The following is a 17,774-nucleotide window of genomic DNA, read 5'->3' on the forward strand; positions in this document are numbered from 1 at the left end:
AAATTGGAAAGAGTTTTTTTTAATTTTGGACCTTTTTGGTCTGCATACCTCCCAGACAATAATTACATATTCACAGCAAACTGAACATAATTTTTAAAAGTATACATAAGAACATGAAGCAGACTTCTACAAATATAAAAGTATCATGTGATATGATAAAGACAGTCTTTTTAAGACTGAAGAAAATACACATAAAAGGAAATTTTTAAATAATTTACTTAACTCCACCATCTTCCATGCCAATTTTCAATGTGGTCCATTTTTCAATCAAGGTCTACATATCTGAAAAGTTGACTATGTATTAAAATTCTCAATGAATTTAAAAGCAATGCTATAAAACTTTTCTTTAATCCATTCAGCCCCTTAACTAATCAAACAATGAAACAAATATTACAAGACGAAGGCTGACAAAAAATCATAATGAACCTCTCAGATGAGAAACTAATTGGTACTAAGTACACAATGGCTTACATTTAATCCTGTTAATAACCACACAAAAAAAGAAATAAAAGACTCACTTTTCAGTCATCTCTCTGGACCACTGGGCTAAAATAACAGCATGACTAAATCTGACATTGACCCCGTGGCCCTGCTAGGAGTTAAAAGAATTCCTTTGAGTCTTCTGAGGCCTGTTCTCAACTGCTCCAGAAGGGGTGGGCTAGTCATATACACTTGTTAGCCTTCTTTACAGTAACAAGTCAAATTAGAAATGGTTACATGTACTGTAATATACACTACCTCTTACTATAAACTTGGAGTCTGTACCTAACAACAACAATACAAAAAGAACAATAAACTAAATGATAGGTGGCTGATAAAATGTCACAGACGGATGAAATGTAATTGGAACAGCAAGACTGTATCCCAGCAATAACATATTACTGTAAGTAAATTTAAAAAGATAATAAGAAAATGTCTAAATTAACAAGACAGACTGAAATTGAGACAAAGCACCAAGATAATTTATCATCTATTTGTCACCTAAAATCACTGAATTTTAAAATAGAAAAATTCCATATATAAATTTTTCTAGATGTATCATGAAAGTTTTCAGCAAGACTACTGAATTAAAACATATCTAATATTTCTGTGAAGTTTTGCAAGCTTTTGTGACATGAACCTATCAACAACGAACAATGCCAAAATGATATAAATCTACCTGAAATCAGGTTACTTTTCCCCTTTCATCCTTTTCAAAACAGTTTATGACTTCCAACAAAGATGATGTTAGCGTCTCATACCTTCCTAATGATTTAAAATAATTATGGAAATGGATTTACTACACTTGACAAGATTTTTCTAGTTCTATTATTAGTATTTTTAAATTGTTTTCTTAAATAAAATAAAGCCCCGAGTCTTATTCCTATTTCACAAAGTTTAATTGCTGAAAATCTAAATAAACCAACACTAGCATATATTACGCATTTGCTTCAAGTTTTTGCATTTTAAAAAACGTATGACTCCAGTTAATTCTCAACAATATCTAAAATTAAAAGTTCTAAATTTTCTATATACTGGAAGCCAACAGATGTCCTTCTAACGCTAAGAAGTAAAATTATAATATACCAAAACATACTTTGTGTCTACAGCAAAATATAAAAATTTTACATAATTTGATTTTTGCATTCTTATGGACTTTTTGTAATTTTAGCTTATCTTATTAATAAGATGGAAAAATACCATAGTCAAAGAACTATTACTTAACTGAACACAGTAACTGAACTGAGTATCAGCAATTACCATCAGAGATTGTTTGCTTTAATTTTGTAAAGGTTTAAATTATTTTAGGATGAAGGCCAGAGTCAAAATTTTAAAACTCACCACAACCAAACTTTGTGAAATATGTCAAAGTTTAAGTGAACTCAGAAAAAAGAGAGTTCAAGCACTCTTTTTGAAAATCTATAATGGCATATAAATCTCTACCTGTCAAGTGGCAACATTTGGGGAATGAGCTTTTCTTTCCCCCAAGTACTTGGTATGTTCTCACCCCCATCTTCTCTCATACACAGTTTAATATTTTTCAAGAAATAGAATCAACTAGAACAGTGAAACATAAAAACACCTCAAACTTACCAAGCAGTAAGAGAATTGTAAAATATTTCACAAACCGTTTCAAGCTTTAATGCAGAGCCTACTTTTTAAAATGGAAAACTCCAAAAGGTTTCCCCACCACACAATGAATTTTACCCTCATCAGCTTACCTTCAAGGAATTTTCTGATCTAAAAAATATCAAGAATAAAAGTATTTCCATAACACTTTAGTAGTTACTGTATGTGTTTAGCCATTCAGTTTTAAGAGAATCTTCCACCCACTGCCAAAAGGGAGGGAGCGCTAAAAAGGAAATCCTACAAAACTAGAGTTTCAAATAAAGACTGGAAAAGGAATCAAGCAATCATGACCTTAAAAAAAATAGTCTGACAATTATGAAGTGTTTTCATGAAACACTTCATGAACACCTCAGGAAAGTTTGTCCTTTCCTTAATAAAATGCAACGGCTCTTTAATAATTTCCTTAATAAATAAACGGCTCTACAGTGCTCTCCTACTATAGCCACACACAACAAATCTGTGCCATAAGCTTTAAGAACTAGTAATATTTTACACAAACTTTTAATGAAATGGGCTAACAGACAAATTTTGTTATTTTTAAAGCTGTATACTGTTACAGTTAAATCAGTTTTCATGTCACACATTACACACTCATTTGATGGGAATACTAAAAATGTTTTTTAGGTTAGTGTTTCTCAATAATTACATATGAATTATCAAATGTACACAAAATATCTTTAAAAATACTAATCAGAATTAGGGAGAATAATTTTACATACTTATGAAATATCTATAACAATGAAGAAAAGTAAAAATTCTTAAGATTATTTTAACTGCCATGGATAATACAATAGCTAATTAGACTTAGGATACATTTTCTTCTTAGTTTGAAACATACTGGTTTTAAGAGAAATTGCTTCCTGAGACATCATTAGATAGAAATCAAAATGTGAAATACATAATAACTAAAAAGTAATAGTTAAAGAAAACAAAAATTCAATAATGCCATTTGTTTCTTGGTAATAACATATTCTATAAATCAATTTCATAGTCTAGGAGCACTAAAATCTACAAGAAAAAGCCTACAATTAGCAGGCATAAAAAAAGGCTTGCCCTTACTCCAATTCCCAATGTACTTAACAGACATCCAGAAAGATAATTTTAGATAATTCACTGCCATGGTGTATAATCATTTGAACAAACAAAAAACCCTAAAATTATGCATATCAAAATTGATTCTTTTTCATCCTATTTATCAACATTATGAAGTTCTCTTACTTAGCCTGTTAACAGTATATCGCAACATCATTTTTCATGGTATAGTTGGAAATTATTACAATTTTTTAAATGCTAAAAAGATTTTATTATTTTATATTAATACAAAATTCACTTAATGCTATTAATATGATGGCATCCTCACAAAACAAATGTAAGATAGAAGTAGCTTTAATCACAATAATTTGATATTTTAAAGTCCTTAGATATTAATGAAAAAAATATTTTAAGGAGATGTAAGGATCAGAGGACTCTCTACTTTTCCCTGACAACAGTAACAAATTACTCAATATTTAAATTGCCATACCATGTCTCCAATGACAACATTTAGAAGCATGAAGTTGTTTTATAAAACAAAATTCTTCACATTTGAAAAATATGCATATTTTGTAGGAACAGGCAAATTTTTAAGATCTGGTCAGATTTAAAATGTACCATTTCAAATCAAATGTATATTCATGTCTATCTGAATATATACGCACCATGACAAGAAAAACTGAATGTAAGAGATATCACATATCAGATTACAACTGATTTCCTACGAATATCTTTTGAATATACAGTAATATTTAAATTAAAAACTTATAACAGTACTACTTACTGCTAATTAGTATTTCTGCTATTTACTTAATTCAACTATAACATAAAATTTTATTCCAACAGTAGAGCAATCATGAATAGAAAATTTGGGGATTAATAATTTTCTATCAATTTCATGCATAAAGCTAACACATCTTTTGAGCTTCTCAACGGCTCAAAAATTAAATTGCTACTGTTATTAAGAAAACAAAACCAAGAACAAAATTAGTTTAGTTCTTCCCTGCTAGTCCCCATGGATCTAAATCCACACAATAATTCTTCCCAATCTGCAAAACAAAACAAAACACACAAATAGATGGGCTAAGGAAGAAAGATCAAAACAAAGAAACAAGTTTTTTTAAAAAATCCTCTTTCCCTTTAGCAATCAACAAAATAACAAAAAAGAAAAAGTGGAAAAGTCACCCAGAATATATGACCATGTAAGCATGGGCACTCTTGCAGAAAACCAAGTCTGCAACCCAAAGCCATGGGAAATTTAAATTAGAGCAAACAGCCACAATAGGCAGGGAAATCTGTATAGATAAAAAGGGACTGCTGAGGTTGCAGGTATACCACTAAAGATCTTTTGAGATTTCCAAACAAACTTTATTAGTTTTATTAATTTTAAAAAAATAATAATTATCCACTCAATATCATAAAGATTAGATTTTCCCCCTTAAATCAAAATATACATATGTATGTGACATATCTAAAGGAAGAGAAAGGATTCCCATTGCTTTATACTGAGAATCAGCAAATCAGAAACTTGCTTCATAAGTCTATCTCTTTCCATCCTTAAATAATGTTAAAGTAATTGAAAATTTTAAAAGAAAGAAAAGTCAGAGATCAGACCCTTCACTCCTGATGTTAACCTAAGTGGAGGCACAATCACACAGCTCCTCTTTGACTATCCCATAAAGAACTACACACTGAAGTTAAATTAACCAAAACATCTTAAAAATTAGATGATCAATGATACAACCATTACATTTCATCTGTTAAATCTGATAAAGGAAATTTCCCAAACTAGAGCATCTCAAATAGAAGAATAAAGGGACTTACACAACGACCAAAACAGTCATGCTGTTAAAAACCAATATAAATATTCTACAACTTAGGACCTGATAATTTTACCAGTAACTCACCTATCTAAAAAATTTTGAATATTATGAACCTTTTAAGAAAAATATTTCATACACATAAAATCAATCATACTAAAGTAAGAACATATTTTCAGCAATATTTAAGTTACTTTTATCCTCCCACAAAATTTCTAGTATTTTTAAAACAAACCGAAATAGCTGAACTAGATACAGGGTACTGAATGAAAAGCAAAATACTAATTATAGGGGAGTGAGGTCATTTTCAAATACATAGAACAACAATGAAATTTTACTAGCAATTAAAAATCTTCCCTAAAAGTGGATATATTGTAATACTATTTCTAAGTAAAACCACTGACAAAAGTTCACTTTTGTTTAAATCAGACCATTCCACACTTAAAAAAAAAAAAAAAGAATAGAGCAATATAAAGAGTAACTTACAGAATTAATGTAATTGCACACCTTTTCTTTAAATAAAACCTACTTTCTTTAGTTAAATGTTTGCCACTTTCCTCTATGTCCTGAATTCCTCTCACCTGACTTATCAAAGCATAATTTTTCAATTACTTAGTAATCTCATTTATCAGCTATAAGCAGTCTCTTCTCTACATCTTTAAAATTTCTCATAAACTACAAATATGGAAAGAGTATTGAAAAGTTTTCTAGAAATTAGGGCTTTCCCTTCCTGAAAAATGCTGTTAGAGGCTCTATTCAGTTACAAAGCAAAATCAAATGTGACCTACACACTTCAAAGGAACTACCAATAAAAACACTTTCTCTCAATAAGTAGCTCTAAACAGCCAAACTTTCATATTGAGGTAATTATAAATTAACTATATATTTGGGCAAAAGCAGGGGAGGAGGGTACAAATTATTTTCCCATTACAGAATTGTGCGGTCTTCTCTTAAAATGAATTTGCAAAAGTAAGAGCAAATGCTCTCAAGTCCACCACTAACAATTTTCAAAGCTAGGACAAAAGCTGAAATTCTAAGGTAAAAACATCACAGAAATAAAAACTGTAATTTAGCAGACAAGATCCACTTTTAAAATAATAATTAGTATTACATTTCACTTACATTTGAATCCAAATCTGGATTACGAAAATAATTTTCATCCCCTGAATTATATCTGATAGTTTATGCTATCAGATCAAGATTCAGAAACTAAAAAACAAATCCAATCTATTCCTTTTGATATTCTTAAGTACAGTATTATCTATGTAATTAAAAAAATGACTGTACACATGGTGGATGCTCAATTAAAATATTTATGTATTATAAGCAGAATCAACAACAACCTGGCAAATAACTCAAAATGCCAAAAACTTAACCATCACAATCAATAACTTTAATTTATAACAAAAAAAAGATAAACAATGATTGAGAGTAAAACTTTTGGTGGGATAACTTCCGTTAAGTCAATAGTTTTCCTTAAGTGTTAACAACCAGGGGAGTGTTAGCAAAAGATCAGTAAATCACTTGAAAATTAAATAAAAATTTAGCAAGGTCTTAAAAACCTTAGTTTTTAAGGTTTTAAAAAATTTAGTAAGGGCCTCCTACTTAAAGACATGAACTATCTGAACAACTATTACTATTACAAGGACAAAAAGGGTAAATAGTATCTATTCTGTATTTCTTGTAAAAAATGTTTTATAGTCTAATCATACGTAGTTCCCATCAAATTTACCTTCTGACCATAAAAATATACTGTCTATGAAATATGCTTATCTTTTTAAACAAGTGATCACAAAATGCAATCATTACTTTTATAGCAAAGTTATAAGAAAATTACATTTAAAAACTCTTTACCCAGACATCAGTATTCAAGTTCCTATGACAAGTAAGTAAAAATGAAAAATGTTGCCCACCTAATTTTATGCTTCTCCATTCAAAAACAAAAGTATATCTGTAGATGAGTAAATAATCTGTAATGGCAACTAAACTAAGTCATTAGTTCAATAAATATGCACTACGGTATTTTTTTATTAAGCAGTTTTCAACAAATTTAGTGTATCTTACCTGAAAACCAAATCAGTTTTTAAAAGAAATGTCTATTAAAAAAAAAAGTAAAATTTAATCCTCTCCATAGGTACTTATCACTGTTGAACAGCTACTGTAAATGAATTTAGACTAAGAGTCACAAACTGACTATGCAAGAACACATACCTAACTTGCTGATCAATATTGAAATCACAAAAATTAACAGCATACAATATCAACTTTCCAAAATGTTATTAAAATCCAACCCAAAGCTGCCTTAGCATTTCTGGGATTTCTAATGAGATTTTCAGTCAGCTGAACAATGGCCATAAAAGGCTTTCAAACTTCATTCACAAGTAAAGTTGAAATTGAACATTTTTATTTCTTCTCTCTCCATGACTTCACCATGGAACAGTGAATAAAACAGTTCAAGTCATTATGCTAATTAGAAATTAAATAAAAAGATGCCCTTACAATAGTTAAGTGTAAGGTGACATGCTACAACTAGAGACACAGTTCAAAAGCAGCTTTAGGAATTGTGTAGTACAGGCTTACAAAAGCTGAAAACATCAGGGAGGGAGCTCCTTGATGCTCTTGGTCACTGGAACTCTACAATATGGCTATTTTTCAATTATAAGGCAGAAATTAAACTATACATCAATGAGAATGTCAAACAGCAACCCACTCTTATGACCTATTAGGTCATTAAATCTCTCAAAAAAAAAACTCTGTTTATTGACATTAAGCTGACTACTTAGTGGATGAAAGCAAAAAGAGAAAGGGAATACTATTAAAGATTTGAGGAGTATTAAAAACAAAATTTAATTAAAATTGATATGTAAAAGAAGATAAGGAAGAACACAAGCAAAGTTATAGTTTAAGACATGTTCTACTTGGAACAGCCCTGCATAAAATAGACACTCTAAAAAGCTCTCCTTTGGCTACCTTACAGCACCTGGTCCTTGAGAGAATTTTTCTATCTACCACAAAGTTACATAAAATATCCAATTTTTTTTTAAGTAAAAGAAAAAGAAGATACATAAGCAAGAAACAGGTAGGAAACATTGGAACAAAATAATGACCAAGAAATCCTGGTCAGCATTCTGAACATACACAAAACATAAATGCTTTCTCATTTACATTTAGGCTGACGCGGCATCTAAGAAAACATACTATTAAAATGTTTAATCATATTAACCACATGTTAAATCATTAATTAAACAGTAATGGTACCACACAGTCTTAAGCTTCTATTAGGGTTTTCAGCCTCTATTCTTCCTCTTTGCACTTATCCTGAACTTTAAGTCCTATCCATTTTTTTTTAATCCTCACCTGAGGATATTGATGTGAGAGAGAGAGAGAGAGAGAGAGAGAGAGAGAGAGAGAGAGAGAAAGAAAGAAAGAAAGAAAGAAAGAAAGAAAGAAAGAAAGAAAGAAAGAAAGAAAGAAAGAAAGAAAGAAAAAAAGAAAGAAAGAAAGATCAATTGGTTGCTGACCAGGGATCGAACCCACAACCTAGGTATGTGCCCTGAATGAGAATGGGACCTGCAACCTTTTGGTGTATGGGGCAACGTTCCAACCAACTGGACCACCCGGCCAGGGCTAAATCCTTTAAGGCTCAGCTCAAAGGTCTACTTTTCAATTCAGTCTTATACTTTGCCTATGCACAGTAATCTTTTTTTTTAAATTAGGTTCATCTGGGAATGATTATGTACTATGCCAGGGTATCTCTTATGTTTGTAGAAATATATTTAACTCTGGTATTACAGTGAAATTTCCATATAGTTATGCATTTTAAAGTTTCTAAAGGTAGTAATTATATATATACAGCAATTCTTGAATCCCAGCATCTTAATGGTATAGTGTCTTGTACACTGGAAGCATCCAGTAAGTAAGTGTTGAAATGACTTTAAAACTTCAGATTTAGTTTTAATTAGTACATAATAAAATGACACCAAATCAAATAAAATTTAGTCATGGAAAATGCCATACCAGAAACATGTTCAAAAGCAACTTGAATTCACAAAAAAAACCTGAGAACTTATAATTCAAAAAAAAAGTGGAATTTATATGCCTATGCTTACCACCCATTTTGTAGTTAAAAAAGTTTTGTCAAACTATTTCCCTATTACATTACTTTAGTCTACTGTCTAATTTTAGCTTTATAACCTTAACAAAATTAAGTTTATTGTTTTACCAATAAAGAAATTAAATTACCCAAAGTCACAGCTAGGCAACTATGGAGCTGTGAAATAATAACTAGCACTAATTGAGTGTGTATGTCTGTTACCTCACTCAGAAGTACACTTTAAACTGAGACCTGAAGTAGGGATCAGCCAAACAAGGTAGAAACTGATCCAGGTTAAAACGAAACAAAATAAAAGGGATACGTAAAGATCCAGATCAAATAAAATGACATATTTTTAAAAACTGAAATTCAAATAGGTAACCCACTCTACTCAAATTTTAATTAGTTATCAGGTCTTGGTTGAATGCCTAATAAATGCCAGGGATACAGCAACTGCCTCTAAATGAGTTCTTCATCCTCAGAAACTGTACCCAAAAGTCTTAAGTGCATATTTTTTAGGGCAGAAAGAGATGTGACATGAAAACAGTTAAAAGACTTACTTCCCTAAATGGTTAAAAGTATAACTTCAATTTTAAAAGCCATGCGTTCACTTCAACTACACGTACTATGTAAAGAGCACTACTCTATATACAAAGGTAGAAAGAACTTCAACTAAATTCACCTAAGATTTGCTAAGGACCTACCTTGTGCTGACAAACTGAAGGGGAAATGTGCCAAATTGTACATACTACATTAATGTCAAATTCTGCACCGTAACAGTTACATACTAGGAACTAGTATGGCTTCTCCAACTCTTAAAAATGCTATATTCTTCATTTTTCAAAAGGTATTTTCTTTTTAATAATCTGAGCCTATTTAATTTTTTGCTAAATCTAAGTCTTTGAAAATTATTAAATGAGAAGGAAACATTAAGACCAGGAATAAGTATTAAAGCAGTCTTCTGAAGTAGAATTAGACTATGACACATTTGCTTAAAATACATTTTAAAATTAAAATAAGTATATGAATCATCAACTATTTTAAATTACTATTCATTCACTTCAAAAAGTATTTGTTACATGCCTAATATATCCAGCTCAGATTAGTGTAGAAGACACAAATCTGTCCATAGTCCTAGAAATGAGAAATATCTTCACATAGTACTATGGACTGATCTTGAGGATATATACTGTTAACAGAAAAAAATATGGCAGAGCAATGTGTGGACAGTATGCTATGTTTAAGAATGCGGAGAGAGACTGCAAAAGATATATACATATTTGCTTTTATTTTTTTTAAATGTAAGGGCAAATTGTCAATTTTGTCTTAACCCTTAAGGGAAGGGCAGGAACAAGGTGAAGAATGGGTAGCAGGTAGATTTTCCCTAATATATTTTACCTTGTCTTGTTCATTTGAATTTGGAAACATAAACATTTTATATACATGTAAAATGAAATAAATGTTCAAAAGGTAATAATGAAAAATAAACATATCAAGAGCAAAATGAAAAAGTGAACCTATCTATGTAGCTAATTGATAACTTAATCACCTGAAGAGAAACCTGAATATATTCAAACTTCTGGATCTAACTACCAATACACAGGAAATAGAGGGGACAGTGGAGTATGTTAAAAAATACCACAAAATTCAGACTACGTGAAATTCTAGAGGACAACCCAGTTAGTACAATTAAATTATAAGAAAGAAAACAAAAACACAGAAACAGATAGAAGAGGAACCTATAAAGGACAAAAGTTATCAACCAATTACAATAAACAAATTTAATTCAAATAAAATCTAAGAAAAAAATTTAAGAACCAAATGGGGAAATCTGAACATTGATTTCTTATTTAATGATAAAAAGAATTATTGGTGATTTGTTTAGGTGTGATAATGATATGATTGTGCTTCTCAGGAAGAATCTTTACCTTTCAGAAACACATTAAAATGTCTATGTGTATGTATATACATATATGAATGAATGAAATGTCTGTGATTTGCTTCCAAATAATACAAGGGCATGGAGTTACAGACAGAAAGATTGGTCATAAGTTGATAATTTGCTGAAGGTGGTTTATGGGACAGAGTCCATTAAAACATTCTATTTTTGTAAACTTCAAAATTTCCAAAATTAAAAAGAGTTAGCAACCACTTCTAGAACTAAAAACAATACTTCCCTATGCAGGAAAGTAAGTTGCTGATTATTCCTCTGTAATTCTTCAGCATTTATTGTCTCTCCCCATCTTTAGCTATCTTATACAATTATCCTTCTCAAACTTGCTATCACCCTCACAAATAAAAATATGATGATTTTTCCCTGGTGCATCCTATCTTCCACCAGAAAATATATGCAAGTCAATCCTACTGGGGATAATAAAAGAAAGAAAATAAAAAGTAAGAATTTTAAAAAGAAAACAAATGATAGAGCAGGCATTGTTAGGAAAGAGTAAAGAAAGAGAAGGAAATGAAGCCTAGCTAGACCTTAGAAATAAACTCTTACATCCCTCAACAGAGAAAGCTGAGAGCCAGATTTAACAGGCACTGCAGGCTTATGTTTTGGCATGAATTTATTATAAACAAAGCCCTCATCATAAAACTATATACTGAGGAAGGCTAGGCTGAACACATTACATAAATGTTACATTCCCAAGGCCTCAATGGAATCTCAGGAAACTATTCAACAAATTCGAATCAGAAAATCAGAAAAGTACTGAACACTGGAGGAAGAACAGAAAGGGAAAAATAATGACTCTTAATTTTGTATTATCTGCCTGATTGTGTATTATCTCTAATTGTGTATTAAAATAAAACAAATGTAAACATCTCACTGAAACTGAAGTATTAGTGAAGAGCCTAAATTTTCCACAAAGCAAGGGTAGTGTTGCACTCATTACTACAAATTTAACAATAATAAATGGGAAATATGTATGTATTTACACAGTCCTTCACACATTCTCAAATGTACTACCTCAAATTCACTAATCCTATTTTTTGTAGAGACTTAATGCCCATGGTTAAGAAGTGACTTCCATAAATTACTTAGCTTCTTATTATATTTTGTCTCTTCAGTGAAACACAAGCCACTTAAGGCTAAAACAATTTTTTTACCACTTTAAATCCTCTCTACGTATTCTACATAGAGTAGATGCTCAATAAATGTTTGTTCATTTAGCAATTAAAGAAAAACAAAGGAATATATAATGCCAAGAAAATACTCTAAATATAATAAAGCGGCTTCTGCGTATGGAAAAGATATGCCCTCAGGGAGTTTATAATGCCTTCTCTTAAATCTTATTAATATCTTTAAAATGCCATAGTTCGGGGGGAGGGTGGGATTAAGGGGAGGGAGAGCTGTACAAAAATAGCTATTGTTGCTGTTTAACAATCATTTCAAAAATATGCCAGAATTTCCACAAACTTCCACTGACATGAAAAAAAATTTTTCTCTAAAGGCTATTGTATAAACTGAACCGGACCTATTTCTATTTTATATTAGGGAAATATACCTAGATCTATTTATGAATGAGGTAATGATTAGAGATAACAACATACTCAAACAGGCATCAGTACTGAATATACTGCTTATTAATTGGAAAGAAATAGGATTATGGAATTAGCAGATCAAGGAAATAAAATAGGGATATATATTTAAATATCTGTAAAGTTTATACATGGTCAAGCAAGTTAATTTGCAGAATTGCAGAATTTGTTTTAATTTAGCTGGAACCAAAAAAAAAAAAAAAAAGAGGGGGATCGAAAAAACAAAACACAAATAGCAAAGAGTAGGGATAAATTTCAGTATGGATAACAGGAGCATACATCTAATGTCTAAAATCAAGAATTACTTGGAATTACTTAGGTCTTATATCAAACATAATTTTCTAATACACACACACTAAACCTTAAAGGAATACATACCTATAAGTTTCTTTAAAATCTATAAATAAATGAAAACATAGAAGGAAAATTTATGCAAAAAAAAAGTTATTCTAGAAAAACATAGGCCAACATAAGCAACAGCTATAAAAAACAGAATACTAGGAGAAAAGACTAGGAAATAACAAAGAGCCTACCAAATAGATATGTACAGATCACACAGAAACGTGCAACACAGATTATCATAAAAAACAACGCAGTTAAGTGGAATCCTCGTACATTACTGGTAGCTATGCATAATGGTGTAGCCACTGTGAAAAATAGTTTGGCAATTCCTCACAAAGTAAAACACAGAAATACCAATAATTCCATTCCTAGGTATATAACCAAAAGAATACCCAAAACAAATATTCAAATAAATACCTAAATATGAATATTCACAGCAGCACTATTCACAATAGCCAAAAAAATAAAAATAACCTATATGTTCATCAACAAATTGAATAGATAAACAAAATGTGGTATATTCACAGAATGGAGTATTATTCAGCCTTAAAAAGGAATGAAATACTGATATAAACTTCAACATGCATAAATCTCCAAAATATTATGCTAAGTGAACACCAGACACGAAAGGTCACACATATTGCATGATTCTATTGACATAAAATATCCTGAACAGGTAAATCCACAGAGACAGAAAACAGATTAGTGATTGCCAGGGTCTAGAGGAGAAAAGAATGAAAATGACTTCGATGCAGGCAGGGTTTCCTTTGGATGTGATGAAAATGTTTTAGAGTTTACTTTGGATGTAGTGAAAATGATTTGGAAATACACAGAGGTAATGATTCTATAACATTTCAAATGAACTAAGTGCCACTAAATTGAACACCTTAAAATGGTTAATTTTATGTCATGTTAATTTCACCTCAATAAAAATAAATACAAATATCCCCCCAAAACAATGCAGTTCTTCTCTAGTCTACCAATAGTTGATAATGTAGCAATTAATGGTATGTTTCTTCCCTTTTAAGACTAATTCAAACACCCACACCTGACTCCATCTCTTTCTTGGCCCCTCACCCTAATCTACCAAAAGTTTTTTCCTTCTACCTAAAAACATTATCAGATCTACCCTATTCTGACAAAACTTTACTTGATTTTGCTCTGTTCTATTCTATTTCTTTTCTATGCACTATTCTATTTCTTTTTTTCCTTTCGCTGTCAAATTCTCAGGGTTGGCTTACTAGAACCTGAGGCAGCCACATGTTTTTACAAATAAGATTTTGTTGAAATAACTATCCATTTATTAGGCATTAGGCCCACAATAAGGGCAAAGTTAAGTAGTTAGGAGATCCTAATGCCCGGAAACCTAAAATATTTCCTATCTGGCTCCTTATTTAAAAGGTTCATTAATCTCTGGAGCTCCAAAGCATGATATACATTCAATATCATCATTTCATCTGAGGACAAATGAGCACCATGAAAGGTTCTGGAGCAACAGTAAAGTACCATGAATTTCAGGATCACCAGTCTAACAATACTGTGTAGGGAAGATATATTTCAAAAAATCATTTAGGAAACTACTGCAAGAGACCAGGTATTAGACATTAAATGTGAGAAATGAAAGGGACTTTAAGCATCAGATCTAGATGACATGTGACAGAGGAGACAAAACTAACACCAAAATTTCAATCCTCAATGATAGAGCTCTCAGAATTTGCACTGTCTCCTACAGTCAACTATAGACATACAGCTTTTCTGTTTCCTACCTTACAATGTAGTTCCTAAAATCTTAATATTAATTCCATATCCTCTGTGTACCAGTCATTCCCTATGCTTGCTACCTGGCTACCTCCGGGGTAAGCCAAGTCACTTAGGAAGAAACAGTCCCAACAGAGTTGGCTGAATAAGAGCACAGGACCAATGTCAGAAGTGGATGAAGTACTCACCTGTGGTATCAAGCAGAGAGAGAGGGGAAATAATATTTCAGGTCCAGAAATGGCTCTAGCCAAACAGGAAGAAGCAGCTATGAAATTGCTTACAGCAGAAGCAGAGTGTCTTTGATATTCTGACATACTCTTTCTGATGTTCAGACAGATCACCATTAGAGAGCCATTAGTAAGAGAGTCTCATGAGAAACAAGGCAAAAAACAAGACCAAAAGTGAGGAATTAAATGGAGCAGACCCCTTTTGTCTAGAAAAGCAGTCTTCTAAAGATGATACTATTTTTCAAAATGGCCAATATGATACTAACCTTCATTAACAGAGTTATCACATCCCACAAGATTGAGAAGGATATCATCATCTTTATCATCAACTTCACATCCCAGGAGCATCCAGCTTTCCACGTTGTCACTTTCTGAAATGGTGCTCTCTTCCTCTTCACTTGAACTGACCTCTATAATCATAACTTCTCGGATCATACCCGATCTCTCTTCAGGTTGAGGTTTCTCAATATCCCTCTTGTATTTCTTATCATCCAACTCATTAGAATGAAGAGAAGCAGGAGAACCTCGGGTCTTTTCTTTCGCTTGGACTCTAAAATTCTTTCTTCTACATCTATAAATACTATCTTCATCAGACAAAGTGATGACCTCTGACCCATCAGATAGCTGGATGACCTCACTATCTGAAAGGATAATTAAGTTCTTCTGATTTGGCTTACTACTAGATGATTCAGAATCCCCAGAGTTCTTTTCTTCATGTTCTTCCTCCGTGATGACATTGTTAAGATCCTGGGCATAATGAACTTGGCTGTAGAGCTGAAATTCCACTTCACTATCAACACTCAGTTCACTGGATGACTCTTCACGATAAAGGTCATCTTCATATGCTTCTATACTCTCATAACCACCAAACATCATGGAAGGTCGGTAACTGTGATGCTGCTGTAAAAGAGAAGTCATACAAAGAATGTATTTTAAAAGCTCATATCATGCCTGTTTAGTGTGAACTTTTATACAAAAGCCATCACTTTTCTCAAAAATAACTTTTTCTCTTATAGCACCTTTTTTTCCAAGGATTTCTAAATCCAATTATGACCTACTCTAATAATGCCACCTCTCCCAAATGAAAATTACTACCAACAAATGAGTTATAGTTTTTAAAGGAAATGTCGTATTTTGCATATGTTAGAAAGGAAAAACAAGTTGTGATGCACTGCTTCAGACAACAAATACTTTTTCACCAAAATGTTAAACATTACAAATATATTTTAGCTAATTCTTACTATTCCATTCATTCTTCATCTTCTCTTTGGTTCTGGATCTCACCTTTCCAGGTACACATTCTCATACAGGAATATTACTTCAACTATGACTAAAATCTCCAATGGGTAATAATTATACCTACTATTTTTGTGTAGACTTTTATTCTCGTAAAAGTAAAAAATTAGTATCATGGTTTTCTAATCCTTGACCAAAAATAAATTAAAATAGCTGATAAACCTGGTTTACTTCTGTGAAAGCTATAAAAGATATGTATAAAATATAAACTTACTAAGGACCTAAATTGAGGCAAAACTCTTAGCTTTGGGAGAACTTTACACAAGAGGACCCCCCAAAAAAATGGAATTTATAAAAAATTGTGTATTTGTGATATGTTTAAACTTCAGTCACCTTCAAACTACTCTCTATTTGATACAAGACACCTATCAAGATGCTTTTTTTCACTGCTCAAAACAGTTTTTGAACTCACTGATTCTGATGTCTTTTAGTGCTCCTGCTGTTTTTTGTTTCCCCCCTTTGAGGACTTTTTTCATCCAGGGAAACAATAAAAAGTCAGTGAGTGCGAGATCTGGTGAATAGAGAGCATGGTGCTCAGGGTCATGCTGGTTTTTTGGTCAAAAACTGCTGAACACTCAGTACAGTACGGGCAGGTGCACTGATAAATCACCCATCATGAAATGGGCAAAGATGGTGAAAGTCTTCAAAAGAATTTCACTGAAGCCAAACGCGGCCTCTCACAACAATGCCAGCTGGTACACTGAACACTCACCCGGCGGGGGAAGCTTGTACTACAAGAAGATAATTCTGGGGGGTTTGGGGGTCCCCCCCTTATTTTCCAACTGTGCATATTAAATCCTATCATCCTTCAACTAGGCTTAAACATCACTTTCTCAGGGAAGCTTTCCTTGACCCACCAGACTAAATTAAATGTCCCCTTTTGTAGGTTTCCATAGCTCTTTCAAAACACTCACCATATTTCTAATTACTAGTTTAAAGTAAATCTCCCAAAAGCACAGATCACATACAGGAGGAAGACAAGAACTATATGCATTTGGTTAAACAATGGATCCCAGAGGAGTAACTCCTATTAAGCAGGTCTATAAATGTCTGTTGAATTAATAAAGAATCAATAAATGAATAAATCATCAGGCATTTGTTCTTCAGCCCTGATAAATCTAATATGTGCCTAAAATATGGAAATTACGATGGGACAGATTTTGCTGTCGTCTCTAGCTATTCCATAACTATTCTCATATCATCAACCAAAAATCTATACAGTAGATGTTTCAATTAGGTACTGATGGAATACTGCAAAAACAATTCATTTGTTCAAAAACAGGGACAGCCTATACAACAATAACAGTAACAATTTATTATTTTTACTCCCCTTTTAGCTATACAGATGTAATTTAGAAAGACTACACATTTTCTCAGTTTACCAAGTCTCTGTCCAAAATGGCAGGGTGTTTTGATGGTAGGTTTGGGGGCAAAACCAGCTGACTCCAAGAATCAAATAAATAAGAGCCAATAATGGTATTACTGCAATTAATGGATATTTTTTACAGAAATAAAGAAAGCAACTTTTGTTGTATATCTTAAACTTACACAAGGTTG

At 31.9% G+C, this 17,774-nt stretch overlaps 1 protein-coding gene across 3 annotated transcripts in view; it reads right to left on the minus strand.

Annotated features, from left to right (window-relative positions):
• The window catches only part of ZCCHC7 (zinc finger CCHC-type containing 7), a 206,889-nt gene that overhangs the window by 185,742 nt on the left and 3,373 nt on the right, over positions 1-17,774 (minus strand). For all 3 annotated transcript variants that reach the window (XM_054584646.1, XM_054584647.1, XM_054584645.1), the window contains exon 2: positions 15,188-15,821. In XM_054584646.1, the coding sequence (XP_054440621.1) occupies positions 15,188-15,797 (610 nt within the window). In that variant the 5' untranslated portion in view covers positions 15,798-15,821. The remainder of the gene's footprint in view (positions 1-15,187; positions 15,822-17,774) is intronic.

Source organism: Pteronotus mesoamericanus, unplaced genomic scaffold (genome assembly GCF_021234165.1).
Source record: "Pteronotus mesoamericanus isolate MK-2021 breed Mesoamerican mustached bat unplaced genomic scaffold, CSHL_Meso_final contig_78, whole genome shotgun sequence".
Taxonomy (NCBI): domain Eukaryota; kingdom Metazoa; phylum Chordata; class Mammalia; order Chiroptera; family Mormoopidae; genus Pteronotus; species Pteronotus mesoamericanus.